General features: G+C 52.8%; 1 protein-coding gene across 2 annotated transcripts; it reads right to left on the reverse strand.

The window, feature by feature from the left end:
- Positions 1-8,657: 8,657 nt before the first annotated feature.
- Positions 8,658-18,740, reverse strand: RHBG (Rh family B glycoprotein). Of its 2 annotated transcripts, none has more exons than XR_014176560.1 (10): positions 18,437-18,740; positions 15,743-15,929; positions 14,644-14,794; positions 13,450-13,597; positions 12,930-13,096; positions 12,263-12,400; positions 11,966-12,099; positions 11,700-11,817; positions 11,003-11,076; positions 8,658-10,373 (listed from the first exon to the last, which is right to left on the reverse strand). XR_014176560.1 is itself a non-coding variant. In XM_081967789.1 (10 exons), exons 1-10 carry the CDS (start codon positions 18,624-18,626, stop codon positions 10,293-10,295), a joined length of 1,392 nt encoding a protein of 463 aa, XP_081823915.1. In that variant the 5' UTR covers positions 18,627-18,740; the 3' UTR covers positions 8,658-10,292. The 2 variants fall into 2 exon arrangements, 1 of the variants encoding a protein (XP_081823915.1); XM_081967789.1 differs by having other exon boundaries at positions 11,696-11,817.
- Between the last annotated feature and the right edge of the window lie 1,803 nt (positions 18,741-20,543).

A 20,543-nucleotide genomic window follows, 5' to 3' on the forward strand; every position in this document is an offset into this window, starting at 1 on the left:
GGGCAAGGCCGCAGGAGGCCGGGGGCGACCGAGTTTTTGTGCTGCCAATGTCCCTTCTTCGGGTTTTGCTCGCTTGCCATCTGGCCCTGCGGAATCCACAGAAGCTCCTGCCCGGAGTCAGTCGCGGAGGCCCGATGGCAAGAAGGGAGTGGCGGAACAAGGGAACGGGCGCAAAAGGCGCGCAACGGTCGACCCTACCGTACAGCTTCAGGCCCGGTGAACTGCCGGTTTGCTGGCCTGGAGCCGAGCCAAGAGAAGCTCCGCGCCTGTTTGGCTTGGGCTGCTCCTGCGCCGGGTCCAGAGGGGGATTGTGGGGTGGATCGGGAGGAGAAAAAGCGAAGCCTCTCCGCGCTTCTTCGTAAGCAATTTCCAGGCTCGGCAAAACATCGTCCACCCAGAGCAGCGGAGCGTCGGGCGCCCCGAGGTGTTTCCCCCCCCCCCCGGGCTGGGAAGAGGCACCGGCAGACCAAGAAAGGTGTCCCCGCCAACTTTAGGAACGGTGTGTGTGTGTCTCCAGAGGAAGCCTGGAGTGCACGCACCCCAAGAGGGAGTCTTCCTGCAATGCAGGTTCGAGCCCCGCCGGAGCTTCGCTTGAACAAGGCGGGAGACTGAGCTGTTGGCCTGACCACCTCCTCCCGGGCTCGTTCCGGCCAGTAGGACAGCCGGGTTCAGTCACCGCCCGGCCCGTTGCCAGCCCCCACCCCCGCGGGACACCTTCACATCAGGGAAGCTCGCGGTTCTGGGTGCCCCTCGGCAGCTAAAGTCGATGCCAGGCCAAGAGACATTTTGGCGGCCTTGCACTCCCAACAGTCCCTGCTACGGACTCGGATCAGGCCTTAGGGGACGTCCCGGGGCGGTGGAGTCTTCGTCCGGAGGAATGCGGTTTCGTTTAAGCGCGGAAGGGGAATTGGGCGATCGCTGGTCCTTCGGTATTGGCGAGAAGGAGGCATTTGTTGATTAAATTTTAATGCCTCCCCTTTATGACTCCCCCGGGCGGCTCATGCCGTTGTGGACAAGCCCGCTTAATTTTGTTTAAGTCCGTACATTAAATAAAACACAAAAGCTGGAAGTTTAGTTGATTAAAGTAACCAGCTCCGTCTGTTTATCTGCAAACCTCAAAAGAGTTAAGGGACTATTTTAAAAGGAGGAAACTCTCTCCGTACCGACTGGATTCGGTTCTTTTCAGAGCAGACACGCTTTTGGGGAACATATTTTTCGGGAGGAATCTTTCTCCAGGAGAACCTATAAATCCCACGGTATAAACACGGACTCAGGCTGAATCAGGCTATTGATAGTCAGGTATGCCGTGCGCGAAATAAGGCCTAGAGAGGCCCCTGCCTGCCTGGGACCGGCATGAATCCTCCCGGGCGAGTGAAAGAAAGCGTCGGCCACCTTTCCGCGGGGCTCCCGTTTCCCTTCCGGCCAGGCTGCCCCTCTCCTTTTATGTCGCCCGCCCACTGCCCTCGCCCTGGGGTGGCGCTCAGGATCGTGGTGCAGGATCGGTGGAGAATCGCCAATAATTTCACATTGTCTGAATCCTTAAATGAGTTTTTCTTTCTTATATTTCAAAGTATACATGATATAATTAAAATTTAAAAATCGTTGAACAGAAAACCACATAGAAATTCAGTTCCACGCTGTTTTAATACTTAACTGTAAACGGTTTATTCTATTTAATATTGTTACGTCCACCCTCTTAATAGCTCTAAGAAATTAAAACGAAACACTACCAAAACGTCACACAAAGTTCATAGCTACAAGGCACAAAGTTACAACAGTCGCATTAATGATCCTGGGGAAAATATTAAAGAAAACCAGATCGATTCCCGGTGTGAAACAAATCTGTAGTAGGAGTCCGTAAAATGTCTCCGAAAGAAAATGCTCAGCAGCCACGAGACGCCTTCGAAACCGTCCCGAGCACCTTGCTTCGGGCGGCAAAACATTAAAACGTACCGAGTTTCTGAAAGCCGCAATTGTTTTTGTGTGGCGCCCAGGACCTGCACAAAACTGAAGTCCGCCCTGTGTTTGTAGGCAATCGGATCTCCCCGCGGCCGGCTTGGTTGATCTGCCGCCGGTGCCAGGGACCAGCTTTGAAGGAGAGGCGGGGGCAGTAAGCAACTTATCTCCCGAGGCCACTTAAGTGGACGGGCAAATGCTCCTCGGAGCAGAATTGGGACCCAAACGCTGAGCGGGGGGTTGCCCAGGAACAGCAAACAACAACTGAAACCAAAGACCAGCCTCACTTTGGGACGTTTGTCTCTTCGGCTGGCACAAGCGGCACGCAGGGAAACACCGACCCCCCCCTCAAAGCGCCGGCCTTTCTTACCCTCCCCGTCCTCTTGAGCGCCAAAACCCTCGAGGCTCCCGGGAGCCTTCGTCCCTGCCCAATATCTCCGCTTCCCCCGGGCTCTAGCCCGCGAAGGCCCTCCACCCGCTCGGCACGCCTTCCACGTTCAGCAGGCAAGCTCGGAGCCAGGACGTGCGGGCGTCGTCGGAGGAGGCAGAGCACGGGAGGAATGGAGAGACTTTCTTACCCGCCTCGGAGATCCGCGAACAGGAGTCCCTCGGCCACCTCCGTAGGGCCGCCGCCAAGGGGACCCGGGAATGAAGCACCCGCGCCGCATCCGCGCCTCTTGAAGAGCCGCGTGCGCGGGGGATGACGTCGCCGCCAGCGCTGCTTTCAGACAGAGACCCGCCCCCGCAAGGCCTCCTTCCTCCCAACGGCCCCTTCGAGACCTTCCAAGGAATTAACCCCCTCCTCCTCCAAGGCTCCCCCCCCCCCACGGCCAAGGGAGCAGGGAGACCCCCCCCCTCCCAAGCGATGGGCGGCCTCAGCTCCTTCCTGGAGACTAAGCGCTCTCCTTCGTGGATTGGCTTCCCAGGATGAGAGTCTCCCGGCCTGCAATTCTGTCCGACAGGGGAGCCGGTCTCGGGAAGCTGCGAACCCTGGCAGCGCCGTCTGAGGCGCAGGCAGCTTCCCAGTGCTGCCTTCCGAGCCAGAGCGCGCAGTTCGGCTCTGCGTCCCTTCCCTTCCCGTGTTGAAGCCCCGACGACTGGCCCCACAGTTAGGCGCGCAACCGTCGAGGGCTCCGTCGCCCGTGTTCCTGCGAGTTCTCCCCAGGGAAAACGGGAGGACCGATGGATTGGCTTTGGTGTGAGCCAAACGCGGCGAGGAAAGTCAACCTCGGCTGAGAATTGAAGAGATGCTTGTCCCAACATGAAGGAGACGCAGGTCTTGGCAAACCAGGACCACCAAGTACCCAGGCTCCGCCGAAGACAGAAGCGGGCTGGCTCAGATGCCACCTGGAAGCTTCGCAACCCCCATTTGGGAGGCTTGGCTTCTCCTTTTCGCTCCGGGCTGGGCCCCCAGCCCCCCCCCCGCCCAGCCAGGTCTACCTGCCTTTCCCCCCCCGACTTCATTTAGGACACACACCCCCAATCGAGGTCCGGGAACGCAGTTCCCCCCTCAGCGACTGGCGCAGGGCTACCCATCCCGCCAGTCTCCTTTCGCTCTGCGGACACGAGACGCGGCAGCCGATCCCCGCGGCAGCCGGCGGGCGAGCTCTGTAACAAATACGCCCCGCCGCCAGGCCTGTCCGGCAGGTCTCACCGAACCGGCTCCGGTAGAAGCACTCGGCCGTCCGCGGCACCGGATCGGGTTTCCGGAAAGCCCACAAACTGGGAGCCCAACATTACATGGGGTGCCCACTAGCCGGCGGCCTGTTCCTTGTTGGCGGCGTGGTCTGCCAGGGGCCTCCTGCTGGGCGGGAGGAAGGACCTTCTCAGGGCGAGCCTTTCGTTCCCAAGCCCGGCGGGGCACACTGTGTCTTCGGTCACGGATTCCGTCGCCCCCGCCCGCCCCCCGCCCGCCCCCCGCCTCACGTCCCATTCGCCCAGCCGCCCCCCCTCCTGCTTGGGAAAGAGACGGGCCGGGGCTTTCTCAGGCGCTTCCTTCGGGCTCGGCGTCTGCCTCGGACGTGTCCAGCAACCCAAGGCGCTCCCCCTTTGTTCCGCCGCCCCTCAGGCCCGAGGCGGCAACCACGTGGCCTGCCCTTTCTCTGGGGCTCCCCCCGACGAAGGGCTCGTTAACAGGAAAGCGTCTCGGCATTTAATTCTAATTAGGCATCTTCGTCTCGCCGAAGAATCTGCGAGCATCTCGTCGTGCGCGACCAAGAGGCCCGTTGATGGGGAGGCTTACAATGGAGAAAGCCCTGGGGGCTCTGCACCCCCAAAACAATCTGCCCAGAAGGGCTGCCCCCCCATCCCCTCATCTGCTGCTCCGCCCATCCATACCTCCTGCTGACTCCCTGGAAGCCCCTCAAAACCTTCTTCCCCTTTCCAGGCAGTTGGAAGCTTCAGGGGGGCTGCCTTGCTTCTTTCCCTGGCCTCTAATATAGGTGGGAAGTCAGTGGCAGTGGGGCAGAAAATGGGGGGTGAACAGATCAACCGCCAGGCACCCTTCTGGTCTCCCAGTCTTGAGTCTCCCCATCCCCCTTACAGCCTTGGGCTCTCCTGCCCCCCATCCACTTCCTGCCTTGCCAGGCTGGCTCTCCCTTGGGATTCCCTGACCAGGAATCCCTCCAAAAAAATCCACCCAGAAGTGGACCTGCGCAGGCTGTGCTCAGTGGGGCCTCAGAGGGAAGAGGAGCCGGATGTCCAAAGAGGGAGGGAGCCAGGGCACCCTTGGTGATTTAAGCAGCCTACACTGCCAGCTCCCTACAAATGATTGGCACCTGAGCTCATAGTACCTTAGGACTGGTTGTCCCGAAGGTGTTTTTTCAAGAGGCAACTGGACTTTCTTGTTTCTTTGAAGACGTTTCGCTTCTCATCCAATAAGCTTCTTCAGCTCTCAGCTTCTTGGATGAGAAGCGAAACGTCTTCAAAGAAAAACCAGAAAGTCCAGTTGTCTCTTGGGACAACTGGATGACCAAGAAGCTCCACAAACACTTTGGGATGGTTGACCAGAATGGCGGTTCTCATCAGAGAGGATGGGCGGAAAGGAGACTCATCTGGTCCCTATTTTGTATGTTTTAGATCTTGGCTGTGAGCGATGTGGCCACGGCTGCCGCTGAACGGCCTCAAAGGGGAGGTGCAGCCCAACGACCTCCTTGGAAGCTTCGCTGCCGAATCAGCAACCCAAAGAGAGCGCCCTCCCCAGCTCTCCAGACCGCCCTCCCCAGCTCTCCAGACCGGCCCCCCCAGACCGGCCCCCACTAGCCCACCTTAAGCTGAAGGCCCGGCGGACTTGCTGGGCAGAGTAGAAAAGCAGAGCACCGCCATCTAGTGGTCAAACTTGCATTTGACACTCTAACTTGGCCTATATGCCAAGAATGGGAGACGGCTCCCAAGGTCATTTTCCTTCTAGGCAGAGATATCCATTATAAATATATTTTATAAGTATTGAATAGACGTTCTATTTCAGTTTATATCTATCGGAATGGATGCCGGGCGACTGGCGACTGCTTGCTGGGATGTCAAAAAGCAAAAAAAAAAAAAAAAAGCAAAAGCAAAGTGCAAATTGGCTTGAGTTTGAAAGTTTGAAATTCTTCTCTAGGAGGAGACCCTGCATCCTTTGAAATCTTATGGATTGAAACAATTATACGTTATTATAAACGATTTAATGAAAATTTGGGGAAAGTACATGAACAGATTTAACAATAACAGCAGATTTAACAATACATCAATAAATTGCAGCTTCCTGCTATAACAACAGCAGAACTGCAAAAAACCTGCGCTACATCGTATATTTTAAGAAGGTCCTTGGTTGATACATGGGACGCTGGCAGGAACCCGTATCAACCATCAGCACCAGTCAATGGTATTTGTGATGCGTTTTTGAATGTTCAGTTGGCTGAGTTTCATGTTTAATGAATAAAGTATAATAATAATAATAGCCTTTATTGTCATTGTACATCATGTATACAACGAAATTGGTTTAGCCTCTACTGGTGCAATCCATAACAGAATATGAATAATATAGAGAATAATCCTTATACAAGTAGTTGTGTTAGTGTGTGTTGGGGGGAAACTACTCATACATTTCCACATGTACGTGGAGTGATTTTGATTGTGTTTAGGAGTCTGACACCCCATGGGTAGAAGCTGTTTTTAAACCTGTTTGTCCAGCTGGCTATACTTTGATGTCTTCTGCCCGATGGTAAAAGTGAAAAGAGACGCTGGCCAGGGTGTGAATCATCCCTAAGTATTTTCCTTACTCTGCTGAAACAGCGAGACCTGGTGATGTCATCCAGTGGTGTCAGAGGGCAACCAATGGTCTCTTGTGCCAAGTTGACCACTCTCTGTAGTGCCTTCCTGACCACAGCTGTTAAACCAGCATACCTTACTGTTTGTGGATGGTCCATCAGGACGTCTTGAGTCAGTCAGTCACAAGTGAGGGGAGGGGAATTCAGGTCAGTCAACTTTTCAATAAGAATGCCTGGTAAGATGGTATTAAAGGCCGAGCTATAGTCTATAAAAAGCATTCTGACATAATTCCCAGATTTCTCAAGGTGTCTCAGTGCAGTATGTAGAGCAATGGCAATGGCGTCTTCTGTTAACCTGTTGATCCTATAAGCAAACTGGTGTCAATCAAAATCTGGTGGAAGACAGGACCTGAGGTGTCTCAAAGCACTTCGTCACTATAGACGTCAGTGCAATGGGTCTACAGTCATTCAGGCTGTTTATGGTTGCTTTCTTTGGAACTCGGATGTTTGTGGCTGCTTTCAAGCAAGATGGGACTCTAACCAATTGCAGGAAGATGTTAAAAATCCTTGTCAAGATGCCTATTAATTGGTCAGTGCAGGTTTTTACCACTTTCCCCAACATCCCATCTGGGCCTGCAGCTTTTTTGGGAGCTGTCAGCACAGCTCTCCCTTGATGTTCATGCAGTGTGAGTGGCTGGAGATTAGAGGGCTTTTGAGCCACAGAGGCAGTCTTTTAACTTCAAAGTGGGTGAAGAAGCCTCTCCACCAGCAGGGCATTAGCATTGGCTATTTTCATCGTATTTCCCTTATAATTGATTAGATGTTGTAGCCCCTGCCACACCTGTCTTGGGTTATTATCTGCCAGATGCTTCTCTACTTTTAGTTTGTATTTCTGTTTAGCTGCCTTAATGCCTCTCACGTTTGCCCTGGCCTCGTTGTATTAGTCCTTGTTTCCTGCCTTGAAGGTGGAGTTTCAGGCTCTCAGACGTGATTGTACGTGTCTGCTGACATCCAGGGTTTACGATTACTGTAAACTCTAATGCACTTATTCACTGTTACGTTGTCTGTGCATGTTTTAATGTATGAGAGTAGGGTGTGGCTGAATTCTCGCAGCTCCAAATGTTCAAATATACTCCACTCAGTAGTCTCAAAGCTGTCCTGCTGCAACTGGCAGAGTGCTCCCTCTGGCTAGATTTTGACAGTTTTCCTGGCTGGCCATATCCTTTTCCTAAGGGGGATATACTTTGGGCACAGTAGCAGAGAGATGTGGTCAGATGTACCCAGAAGAGAGAGGGGGCTTGCTCTATATGCCTCTCTTAAGGTCTACAGTGTTCTTACCTCTGGTGGTACACTGCACGTACTGCACAAACTTAGGGAGAACAGACTTTAGACGGGCTTGATTAAAATCCCCAGCCACGACAAAAGTGCCCTCAGGGTAAGTTTGCTGCTGCCTCTCCGTGACATCATGTAGCTTAGAGAGCACTGAGTTAACATTTGCCTCAGGTGGAATATAAACAGCAGTGATAACTATAACAGAAATCTCTCTAGGTAAATAAAATGGCTGACAAATGACAGTTAAGAATTCCATATATATGGAGTATAGTGTGTATAGGTAACTCTACTGTTAGTACACAAGTCATTATGCGTGTAAATACAAAATCCTCCACCTTTGCTTTTACCGGAGTTTTCATTTCTGTCAAAGCAGTGTGTGGTGCGGTTAGGAAGCTCCACTTACGCCTCCGGTAGAGGTGGATGAAGATGTTGTGGTCCTCGAGGCCAGAACAGAAGCCAGGTCTCCGTGATGATCATGGGCTCATTCGCATCCATAGCTCAAGTTCATCAGTTTTGTTGACAAGGGATCTAGCGTTGGTTACAAAAACACTTGGTAGTGCAGGTCTATGAGGCTGCTTCCATAACCGAGCTAGCAAACCAGCTTTGCATCCTTGTCTCTGCTTCTGCTCTCTTGGCCGTCCCAGGCCCAACAGCGATCCATAGGGAGCCCAGCAGTCTGACTGTGTCACTCGATATATTATGAGACCACTGAAAGTGATATTCAGTTGACTAGAAGATCCAATTTCTAGTAACTCCGAGCGGGTATAGACTAGTGTGTGTGCCCACTCGCTCCACTGTAACACCGGGAGTTCAAAGGATCAGCGTCCACCCTCTTGCCGCCCACTTGCATTGTCACAATTGACATTTTAAAGTAAGATTAATCGGTGGACTTTTCATAATTTGTATGGATTTTAAGATTTGTGGGTCAATAAAACCAGAATGAAATCTTATGAGAAGATGACTCAAGAATGGATTGAAACCTCTCACTGATTCCAGCATTCACACACCAGCAGGGCAGCACTTAATGAAATCCTTATTTGGGAGTCTTATTTTTATTATTATTAATTTGAATGTATTAGCCAGTGGACTCTTAATAGAATAAACTTAATAGAATTAAGAATGTTTTAATACAAGAGTTTAAATATTTATTAGAATTTAATTATAAATTATGGATAGAATTTAATCCTGAAGCTGAACAAGTGAAAGTTTGTGTGGTTAAACAAATGCATAAAATGGATACTATTGATATCCAACAATGAGAATCTCAACAGTAAAGTAATATTAACTTTACTTCAAATAGCATGCTTAAAACTATAGTGTACATATTTTTTCTTTGATATATTACTTCAGTTACGATTGTTAAAATGGCTCCCAATTTTTCAAAATAAATTGGAAACATGATAAATAATTTTTCAGCTGAAAAAATTCAACAGTTTTGGAAAGGAAGATATATTAAGACGCAACACATTTATCTTGTCCTTTACTTGCCCTTCAGCTACTTTATTGCCAAATTTCATAACATTTACTGAGTTAACATTATTTATGTGGAATACTGAAAATCTGCAAAGATCCAAACCAGCCCAATGTTCCCCCAAAGACTGGCAGCTGGCATTGTGGAAGCCACACAGATGGATGAAAGCCAGGGGTGAAAATCCAGCGGGTTCTGACAGGTTCTGGAGAAGCAGTAGGGGGAAATTTGGAGTAGTTGGGATAAACAGCAAATGCAACCTCTGGCTGCCCCCACCCCAGTGGGGAGAAAATGGGGATTTTGCAGAATCCTTCCCCTGCCACGCCCACCAAGCCACGCCCACAGAATCAGTAGTTTAAAAAAAATGAATTTCACCACTGTGAAAGCGCTTTCACGGGGTCCGCAGAGTTGGACAACCGCTTCTCGGCTGTAACGTTCAGAAAAAACTCAGAGTCGAGTCTGTCTTGATTGCCTTATTATTCCCATCTTTTACTAGGTTGCTGCTGTTGCACACTCTCAGTTGCAGGGAGTCCTTGACTTACAACAGTTCATTTAGTGACCATTCAAAGTTACAACGGCACTGAAAAATGTGACATTTTTCACACAACGTTTTTTCACACAACCATTGCAGCTTCCCCAGGGTCACATGACCAAAACTCAGGCGCTTGGCAACCGGTTCCTATTTAGGACGGCTGTAGTATCCTAAGGTCACATGACCCCTTCTGACAAGCAAAGTCAATGGGGAAGCCGGATTCACTTAACAACTGTGTTACTAACTTAACAAATGCAATGATTCACTTAATAACCGTGCTAAGAAAAGTTGTAAAATGGGACAAAACTCACTTAACAGATGTTTCACAGCAACATAAATGTTGGGCTCAATTGTGGTGGTAACTTGAGGACTACCTGTATTTGGTTGTATCTCTGATTTGCATTATGGAATTTATGTTGAAAAGCAAATAGGATCCCGTAAATTGAAGGGTGGCTGTGAAAGAGGAAACAACGCTTTTTACTCTAAAAAGAACATTGGCTGCTGTTGGCCTTGGGATATTTTTTAGTAGCTGATGGAACAACTCTGGGACCCCATGAAATAATCACATGGAAGTCGATGCTTCTGAAGCTGTGCCTGAACCATCTTCCAGGCGGGCTCCAATCCTGGAAGGAGGAGCTGCTGCTCCTCCAGCAACAGGATCCTCCTTGCTTCTTTCCAGGCAACACACGGTCGCTTCCTCAGGTGTTGGTGTTGGTGGTGATGAGGGTGATGTGAGCCTCCCCAACCGACCCAACTGTCAGGCATGGGTGGCCTTGTCTGCCTCCTCCGTGCTGAGAGCTTCCATGACCTGGAAGCCATCACGATGCTCTTCAGGCACCTATGTAAGGCCAAAAGGAGAGGGGTGATAAAAGGGTGTCCCCCCCCCATTTTCTCTGTCCTCCAGGCAGCCTGCAAGCATCCAAGTTCTCTTGATTCCAGCTTCCCAAAGGAAAGGTTGCCAGAACCAGAACCAGTATATGTCTTTGGCCCTCCAGAGGCAGAGCTGACCCTTCCAGTCCACACTGACCTAATGTGGCCCACAGCCTCAGAGGACCAGGGGTCTCCCATGGCTCTATTCTGCACGTCCACCATTTCCCCTTTCCCTACTAACTTGAATCGTGTGGTTCTGTTTGCGCCCAAATTGAGGTTTACAAAAGAAGATGCGCAAGCAAAGCTTCTTCGCATCCTGTCCCTGCAATGAGCTCACACTATTAGCAGAATCACCATTCTCCCAGTCTCATTCTAGCTTAGTCTTGCACATTGCATGAACCGAGCTCCTGTGCTACATTCTGGAGTAGCTGGTGCTGGCTAAGCTTCTTAGGATGGGATTGGGGAGGGGGTCCCTTCCACTGAGGTCCCCAGAGGAAAGGCAGGCTATAAAACAATCAGCCCCCGGTGGTCTCAAGGGAATACACTGATGTGGGTTAAAGGGCAGCCGGCTTTGACCCCGAGGAAGCCTTCAAATACCTCCCAATAGATTTGATCCTCGAAGCAGAGAGCGTCTGGGGGCATCGCAAGGCTTCGCATCTTCAGGATGGCCCCTAAAAAAAGAGAGCAGTCAGAAGAGCGGGGGATCTGCATTGCAGTGGGAGGGGCAGGAGCTTCCCTGGAAGTCCCACTTCAGAATGGGATTGGCCTACCCATTCATGCCAACAGATCCTGTCAGTCCAAGAACTTGGCTGGGGGGGGGGTCCATAAGAAGAACTTTTTCTCTTGTGGCTTCTGTCTTTTGGAACATCAGGTCACTCAATGCACCCCACCCTCTTGGCCTCCCAAAATTGCCTTAAAACTGGCCTCTGGTTTTGGCCCCCAAGGGAGTGACCCATGGTTAGTGGACTCCCACTTCCATCCATTCAGGGATTGCTTCCTACTTTACCCAATTTTTGTTAATGTTTATGGTATGTTTGTTAGGGTTTATGGTTTTTATATTCTTGTTTTTATGATGTTGTAAGCTGCCCAGATGACAGTGAGATGGGTGGCATAGACATTTCATAAATAAATAAAAATACCAGGGCTGTTTCTCAAGCCCCTTCAGGTCTGGGGCCTGCATCCCACTCCCTTCCGAGGTTGCATGAGACCCCCAAGCGAGAAAACATCCGTGTGTGTGAAAAGTAGTGGAAAGAGCTGCGGGATTGCTTGCCCCCTCCCACCCCCACTCACCCACCAGACTGCCACCGACCGTGGCCATGCCCAGGGAGACCAGCAGGCCCAGCAGCTGGAAGAGGCTCTGTCTGATGGGGGTCCTTTGCCCAGAGGCCACGAGGGGGAAGACATCGGCCATTCTGCAGGAGCAAGACGGTCCCAGTGAGCCAGCACAGCCTGGCAGATCCCAACCGCCTGGGCAAAGTTTCTTTTGGGAAGAGAGCCAGAGAGGGAAGCAGCTGTCCCTCCCAGTCCTACCCTTTGCTTCCCCCCCCCCATGGCACTCACCCCTCTCCATAGGCATCTGGGGTTGCTAGAGCGGCCACCAGGGCGCCAAGGAGGGCACCGAGCAAGCCGGGCATCCCATGCAGGTTGTGTATTCCGCAGGTGTCCTGGATTTTCAGCCTGGCAGCCAGGATGGGCTGGGCAAGAGAGAGAAAGAAGGTAGGAAGCCTGAGAACTGGACCTCCTTCTCTCCTGGCTGGCACCCTGCCCACCTCCCCTTCTGGGCTCTGGTGCTGAATCCTCTCCTTTGGGAGACACCAAGGGGCTGTAGGCAAAGCTCGGGTCGGGCATTGGGCCTACCGTGAGGAACTTGAAGCCGAGGGTGGCCACCAGGCCGGCCACGCACCCAGCGATCAGGGCCCCAAAGGGAGTCAGCACCATCTCGGCCGAAGTGCCAACGATCACTCCGCCAGCCAGGGCGGCATTCTGGATGTGAACCTGGGGAGGGGGCAGAGAGAAGAAAGTGACCCAGGAATTGGGGGGAGGAATTCCCATTTTGCGTACATTAAACTTAAAATTAAATTCCATTCAGTTAATGATAAAATACAGTATTAAACATAATAAAATGGGAAAGTAGGAGACAGGATTACTGCATAAGTACTCCAGGCAGTGAACATACCTACCGTTTGTAGGAGGAATAAAATAGGTGGAATAAAATAATAGTGATGCTCCCTGTAGTTAAAGGCCCCCTGCCTGGATTGTCACTTGGAGGGGCCCAGGAGCCCACCCTGGGCCTGCCGCAAACCTGCCCTAGGATCCCTGCAGTGGCTCCTTTGAGAGGCCCACAGAAAACATCAATTAGTGACATGGAAGAGATCCCCCCCACAGCTTTTGAACCAGACTCAGGCAAAGCAGGTGATTTTGCCCTCCTGCCCTCCAACATCTGGGGGTGCAAATCAGACCCTCCCTCTGGGATCAGGGGCCCCTCTCTGGAAGTGCCCGGGGACAAGCCCAGGGGCTGCCTCACCATGTCCAGCTGGCCTCCGCGGTTCACCAGGGCAGAGATGGCGAAGGTGGCAAAGGTGCTGGACGCCAGGGAGAAGTAGGTGTTGATCACTGTCCGTTGCTGGTCATCCCCGTGGGCGGTCACTGCCGAGTTGAAGCTGGGCCAGAAGACCCACAGGAAGAGGGTGCCTGCCAGGGAGAGGGGCGGGCGGGGCTGCTTTCAAAAGGAGCAAAGCAGCAGCCCTTCCGCTGTGCAAGAGGGGCCCACGGGTTAAGAAAGGGATGGGCAGGGATGGTCCTGGGCAGCCATAAGGCCTCCCTCGTTGGGCCATTTGTTGGACAATTGCTAACGACCCCCCCTATTTTTCATGGAGTATACAGACCCCGAGTGAGGTGGAAGAGAAGCCTAAGCAAAGCCAGAAAGCCCCCGCCGCTTCTACCAAAGCCATCAAGAGACCCGCTTAGCTCCGTCCACCGGGGCCTCTCCGGATGCAGCTTCTCTCCTAAAGGTGCAAAGCCCAGCGCCCCTTTGGGAGCCTCACCGATCATAGCAAAGAGGTCCGAGTGGTAGGCGGAGCCTTCCCGCTGCCGGCTCTTGTCTAGGTGGGGTCGGAAAAGAAGGCGGGACACCATCAGCCCGAAGTAGGCCCCGAAAGCGTGGATGGTCATAGAGCCCCCGGCGTCCTTCACCTGGGCCAGATGGGGGAAACACTGCAGGGGGCGGGCTTCGACAGCGCTGGACGAACCAGCGTCGTTTTCAGCACCAACAACTTTTGAAAGTCTTTTAAAATCTTCTGCCTCCTTCAAGGCACCTCCCAGGATTGTAATCAATCTTTATTCCCACAATTCCCTATTTGTGTTAATTCATTTGTTTATTTCAATTATTTATGGAGCTATCCATCTCACAGCAATGGCTCTCAGTGCAACGTATGTCCCCCTGGTAAAAATAATAAACCACCTCAGAAACCACAAAAGCCACATCCTCGCAGAGCTCACCAAACCTCCTGAGCCAAAGGCTGCAGGCTCAGAGGGCCCCAGGGGGATCCATCGAAGGAGCACCAGGTATGAAGACGAGTCTGCCGGATCCTTGGAGGGAGGCTGCTCAGGGAAATGGGGGCCAGAGCGAAGACTCAGTAGGTCACAAGACACAGGGGTACCAGGAGGCCCCCTGCAGCTGGGTAACATGGGTGGGTGGGGGAGAGGGAGACGCTCTTTGGGGCTGAGGATCATTGTCACAAGTCGAGGACGGGAAGCCAAAGCTCTGCCAATCGTGAAACTAGGAATGGGTTCATACAACTATTAGCCCCCACCCCACTCAAAAGGATGGCATTGCAATCAGTGGGGGTGGGCAATGGGAATCAGGAGTGTTGCACTTTATGTAACTAACTGCGATGGGATCTGGAGCTGAGTTGCAAAGAGTAACATCAACATCATCATCCTGGAATCGTCCCTGGGCGCAGAGTGGCCGTCCCTAATAATTCTCCGCAGCCTGTATCAGAGAATTACGCAGAAGGTGCTTTAGTCCAGGAAGATGCTGTCTGTTTATGCCAAAAAGCAGTAAAGAAACTGCTTTCAGAACTTCCTGCGTCGTTCTTGGTTTCCCATGCCTGACATATTACACAATGTAGGTTTAATGGTGGTGTGAACTGATTGACTTTGGATAACAGTCTCTTGCCCTGCTGCGCCCATCCCGTCCCAAGGGGTGAGGGATGAGTCCCCCACAGGGAGCAATTCACCTGAAGGAGGCTGAGCAAGACATACTCGTTGATGCCAAAGAGGGTGACTTCCAGCCCTGCCATCAGCAGCAACTGAACGGGGCTTGTCTTACCCAGCAGCGCCCCAAAGGAGATGAGGACGGACCCGGCACAGAAGTCCGCATTGATCATGCTGGCAAGAAGACAGAAGTGGGGAGGGGAGAGAGAAAGGGCTGAAAGGAGATTTCCCTTCTCCCCCTTTCATCTCGGCTGTCTTTAAATAAGGATTTCCAAAGAGCCTGCGCTTAAAATGCTTGAAACCCCCCCACCCCCACCTATGGGGAGGTTGTGGGTGGAGAGAGAGTGGCTCCCCCACCCTTCCTGCCCCCCTACCCTCAAAAATCCTCCCTCCCTCCCTGCAGGAGAAAAGGCTGCCTTCCTATGCAAAAGGTGACTTAAGGCTGCCCAGGCTGAGCTGGAGACAAAGGCAATGGTAGGACTGGCTGAAGCCAGAGGTTGCCACGGTGGGCTGTGCCGGCTTTGGGTCCTGTGGGGAGGAGCAGGAGGACATGGCAGGAGAATCTGGGGCTGCAGGTTTGCCTTGCACCGGGCAAGCACAGAGTGCCTGAGAGATTAACGGGACCCCTCCCCACATCCCCACTCCTGGCTCTCAAAGTCCAGTCGGGGGCAGCACCAAGATCAAGGTGGCAGCCAATGGGCAGAGCAAAAGAGCTTTGAATCCAATCTCTGAGTTACCATCTACTGAGAGCCCCTTCATTAGCTGCAGACTGCCTCCATACCTCTTACTAAGCTGCTTGATTTTTGATGTTGGTTGCTAGTGCCCCACCTTAATTGCATTGGTGTGGCCAGAAAAATTCAGACGTGGAGCTTTAGTGGCACACTTGATTTCTTTTGGCCACACCCTTCAGATACTCTGACTGCCAGTCTGCGTCTGGAGGAGGGAGGCTTCAAGTCTTCAACAAGAAATGGGGACGGGATTCGGAGGCTGAGTTGAGTGTGACCCAACTGCCGAGGGATGTGCTCCCACTCAGCTCCATCTTCCTGCTGCCTTCTGCTGCCTCTGCTTCAGCTAAAGTCACCCATTTTGGGGGCTCGAGGAGGCCAAGCCTTGCTTGCTCACCTTTCTATTCCCACATGGATTTTGCCATCGTGAAAGGTGTGGAAAAATCCCTGGATGAGGACAGACCACTGGAGGGCAAAGGCGGCAATCAGAAAATTGAAAGCCACCCCACCGAAGCTGTAGCGTTTCAGGAAGGTCATCAGGAAGCCAAAGCCGAGGAAAATCATGACGTGGACGTCTTGGAAGCCTGCAGGAGGGGAAGGGGCCGAGAAGAAAGATTCCAGACTCCGAGGGGCTGCCAGCACCCGTCCGACAAGTCAAACGCCTCCCTGACTTCCAGCTCATCACCTGCTCAGCTTTACCTCTTCAGCCAGGGGCTCCAAAGTTGAAATGGATAATTGGGTTCCCAAAGTGACCTCATTAGGTCGGGCTGATCAGAGTGAGTGTGTGTACCAGCTGCAGGGCAGAGTCTGCAAGTGGCTCAGCAGGTGAGGAGGGGGAGGTGCTGCAGCTGCTCTTGGCCGGCTGAGCGCAGCCCCATCTCGGGGGTGCTGTGGCTGGAGTGGGTGGTGGTGGCAGTTATGGGACGGGACGGCTCCTCCTCCTACGTTGGAACCCTAAACCCGGCTTACGTGCAATCCGATTTTAGAATTATACTAATACATTCAGGAAGTAGTAATGGCCGAGGCCAAACAAACCATGGTCTGAAAGAAATGAGGTTTTGTTTAGGTTTGTGCAGCAGCGTTTCTCAGCCTTGTGAACTTGGAGGTGTGTGGACTTTAGCTCCCAGAATTCCGCAGGCAACATGACTGGCTGGAGAATTCTGGAGTCGAAGTCCACAGATCTTGAAGCTGCCAAGATTAAGAAACCCGGGTGCCTCCTCACCGCTTGCATCTCTGCTGCTCGGGGCCTGGCTGCCTTCCAGGGGAAGAACCGGGGGGGGGGGGTCCTGGAAGACAATTTAGGGGAGATGCTGGTGCGGAGGGCAGCAGCTGTGGATTGAAAAGAAAAGTGCTGATGATTGCAGAAGGCCAGGTGGCTCAAGTGTGTCCTCAACAAGACATGGACATCCAAGCATGAAGAACAGAGCAATGGGAAGAAGGAAGCGGAGGAGGAGGAGAATTCATTTTCTGTTTCCCAAACTAGCTGCCAAACAACTGTTTTGCTTAAACACCAGGGAATCAGTCCCTGGATCTTTTCCCCACAGGACCTGTTGGCCTTTCTGCAGAGGGGATGGCTAAATGCCTGCAGGATGCCTGCCGAGCTCAGCGTGGGGAAGGAGCAGCCTCTCTCCGGCTCTCGCTGCCCACCAGGAGAAGCAAAACCTCCCACCGGACGGACGGACGGACGGACGGACGGACGGGCGGATGGATGGACAGTGGAAGCCGGACCCAACAGGGCTATTTGGCCTAGTGGGGCACCTGGAGCCCCAGGGACTGACCGGGAGGAGAAAAGGGTCTCGCGCCCCTCTGGGGGGGGAGCTGGGTAGGACCAGCTGGATTCCCAGCTAGGAAGAACGGATCCAGCTGGACCCAAGGCTGGCCCAGGTGTGCCGGGCTGGGACCACAAGCTCTGGGACCCTTACGACCATTTGCCCACTTCTGCCGAAAAAGGCAAAGGTGGTAGTTGTGTTGGGGTGGGTGGGGACCAGCTTCTCAGCCACCCATTTTGGGAGTGTAATAATTGTGACCTGATCGAAACAGGGCTCAGTTGGCCTAACTTTGGGAATCTTGTTGCTTGCTAATGCGGAAGATCCTAAGGCAGCTTCTCTGTCGCAGCCTTTCCTTCCTGCGGGGCCTTTACAAAAATGTTGCGACCGAATCAAGATTTAGCTGCCTTTTTAAGAATGCATAAATGCATCCATAAACTGGTTTGCTGGATAGTCAATCTGCCGAAGTTAAGCAGGTAGATGGGTGGAGACTACCAGGTGGGACTGAGAAGGTGTGGAAGTCATGTGGAGGAAGCCAAAGGCTCCCTCCATGAAGCAGGGGTGGGCGTCAAAATTTTTAGCAAGGGCTTCTCTGCCGGGTTCTCTGCTGGGTGGCCGTGGCATGGTGGTGGTGGTGGGGGAGGCGTTTTTGCCCTCCCTGGGTTCCGGAGGCTTTCCTTGAGCCTCTGGGGGGGGGGGCGAAAATGGCCTTCCCATCCTCCAGAGGCCCCCTGGCCTTCCCAAACCTCTGGTAGGCCCATTTTCCACCCTCCCTGAGCCTCTGCACATGCCCTGCACTTACCTGCATCCAAAATGGGCCATGTGGGAACTCCTGGGAGGGGAGGGGAGGGGAGGGGCAGAGCGGGGCCAGCCAGGAGTGGGATTTGGGGGTTCTCCAAACTGCACAGAATCTTAGCTTGAGATTCTCCCAAACCCCCAGTAGCCCATCCCTACGAAGCCAGGACTTAACTAGGTTCTGCACTCAAAAATACCATTCAGAAAACATCTTGAGGCAATGGTAGCTTCCACAATTGCCTGGGGCAGGGGAAGAATTTATCACAAATGCTGCTTTCCATTTACAGAGAATCAGAAGGGATCCACAGAGAATTCCCAAAGCTTTCACTTCCTCCCCGCTACAGACACCAAACTGAAGCAAGACATCTAAGCGCTGGAGTGTAAGTGGGGACCATTTGGGGAAGGGTCCTGGTTCATCCTAGGCAGGAGAGGTGCCCTGCCGTGTTCTCCTACGCCCTTGTTCCTTCTGTGCTCCCAGGGCCCTCTCTCGTTGGACCTGGCACCCTGGCAGGTGGGCAGGAAATACTCACTTGGGTAGCGTGGGTAGAATTCATTGTCCAGAGGGCCTTTGCTATGCAACTGGATGTCCTCGTGCCACAGCCGAGGGCTGGTGTGGCCGTCATACTGGACAAAGAAGGCGAACAGGAGGACCGTGGCCAGCTGCAGGAGAGCGCAGAGCAGGGGCAGCTTCACTCTCACGTTGGTGGGGTGGCCCGACATGGTGAGAGAGAGGAGAGCCAAGCGGGAGTGCGTCAGGAAGAGCAGCCGCCGAGCGAACGAATGCCCTGTTTTCCTGGGCGTCCTTTGGAGGAGGAAGAGTGAGGGGGGAGGAGGAGGCAACCTCCACGGCTGTTTGCTCACTGCTCACCCTGGCCGGGAGCCACCTGCTCTGAGGCGGGGCCAGCTGGGGAAGTGTGGGGTGGGCAGGGAGGGGGAGTGGCAGGAGCGTCCCAGCCAGGTGACGGAAAGCTGGCTTGGGCACCTTCTGTCTCCAAAAAGGCAAAGGAAGCAGGTTTGGCCTTGGCATCCCAGTCGCGCGATTGGGGGACTCCCTATTTGAACCCAAGGAAGGTTGCCCCTTGCAGAGACAATCTGGATTGTGCCAATTGCTCCCCATGGCAGCCCTCTCTTGGTTTGCCAGGGTGGGGCAGGGCAGGAGCTGCCAAGAGAGAAGGCCAAAAACCAGCCCCACCTTGAGAGAAAACAACCTCCAAGGCTTCCCTTTGAGAGAAGAGGAGCCTTTCCTGCACTGCCCCCACCTCCACAGAACAGCTACCATGCGTCAGTTTCTGACATTAGTTGGGTCCCTGGTCCCCACACAACGACCTCAGTTTTCACCCAGGCTGCCTGGTGGGAAGGCTCCATTGAGGCTCTGCCAATCTCCAGCAGTTCCAGGCCCACCGTGTCAGCCCAGGAGCCCCCCCCCCCCATCCTCAGAGGGGGCAAAAGCAGCCAGAGCCAGCCAAGGTTTGGCCTCTGACTGCAACATGTGGGGCTCCTTTATGCCCTCAGCAGCCTCTCCTGCTTCGCTGAGCAGGTCAGATGCTGTGGGTGGGCCCTGCACATGGCAGAGGGCCCTGGGGACACTGGCCCCCTTGGCTCCCTCACCACTGACCCTTGCTCCCATAGTGAGCAGATGCCGCCTTTTGCCCTAGATTGGAAAGCAAAGGGCATCCAAGTAAAAGAAGCTCATTACTCAGTTAATCATTAAGTCTGCCGCTGGGGTCTGTTTATCTTTATTCCTCATCTGGGACAGGTTGTTTCAAGGTTTTGCAGTCCCTCCTTGTGGTGGGCTCTGCTCCTGGGATGCTCTGCCTGCGTGCCTGGGGGGAGGTTAGCACCTTTCCTGAGTTCTGTTCCCAATGGACAGACTGCAGGGAAGAAGCCAAGGGAGGGGCCAGAAAGTCTCTCTCCACTCATGTGAAATGCCAGATAGTGATGGGGGGGGGGGAATCTGACGGATCTCTCTGCATTCCCGGGAGTCCAGGCCAGGGTCTGCCTTCGCGGGGGATGCCAAGGGCCCTTTACTGGTAATTGCACTACATCCATGTTGGCTTAATCCTTCTGCCCTTCCTGCAAATTAAAGGAGGCTTTGCTCTAAGCCTTGAAGTGGTTGTTAAACGTTTCATAACCGCCATCTTTGCAGCTCTCCCCTGGCCCCTCTCAGAGTTTTGAGCCAGAGTTTCTCAGGGTAAGAAGATCCAATTTCATTGTGTTAGCTCTTCAGTCAAAGCAGTTAATAAGTGCAAAATATCAAGGTGTCTTTTAAGAAACCGGTCCTATTTCAACAGAGATGAAAAACAGAATAAATCCCAACAACAGCAAAAAGACGGAGGTTCTCCAACTTTGAGGTGCAGCCACTCCCTTCAACTTCCAGTAGGATTGCTCTGTCTCCTCACCAGAGGGAGGAAAACTGAAGAGAAGTCACCTCCAAAGTCCAGGAATCTTCTTTTCTCAATTGAGGAAAGGCGGACAAAACCGCTTCCAAATGAAGTATTTGCAGAGTCCCAAAGGCACGAGAAGAAACAGTTTGTTCTGAATTTGACAAATACAAAACTTTTCTCAAATAACTATGAAGTGTTGTGGCAAAAGATACAGAAAGATCTTGAAGCGTGGAAAAAGTTACAATTGTCTTTG

This window comes from Natrix helvetica (genome assembly GCF_964273705.1).
Source record: "Natrix helvetica genome assembly, chromosome: 16".
Classification (NCBI taxonomy): domain Eukaryota; kingdom Metazoa; phylum Chordata; class Lepidosauria; order Squamata; family Natricidae; genus Natrix; species Natrix helvetica.

Bases quoted from the DNA above. Each gene is read 5' to 3' on its own strand.
- RHBG (XM_081967789.1), bottom strand. From the start codon at position 18,626: ATGTCGGGCCACCCCACCAACGTGAGAGTGAAGCTGCCCCTGCTCTGC. The intron at 13,598-14,643 runs GTGAATTGCTCC...CATCTGGCCCAG, and splicing joins TCTTGCTCAGCCTCCTTCAG to GTGAAGGACGCCGGGGGCTC. The intron at 13,097-13,449 runs GTGAGGCTCCCA...TCTCCCTGGCAG, and splicing joins GGACCTCTTTGCTATGATCG to GCACCCTCTTCCTGTGGGTC.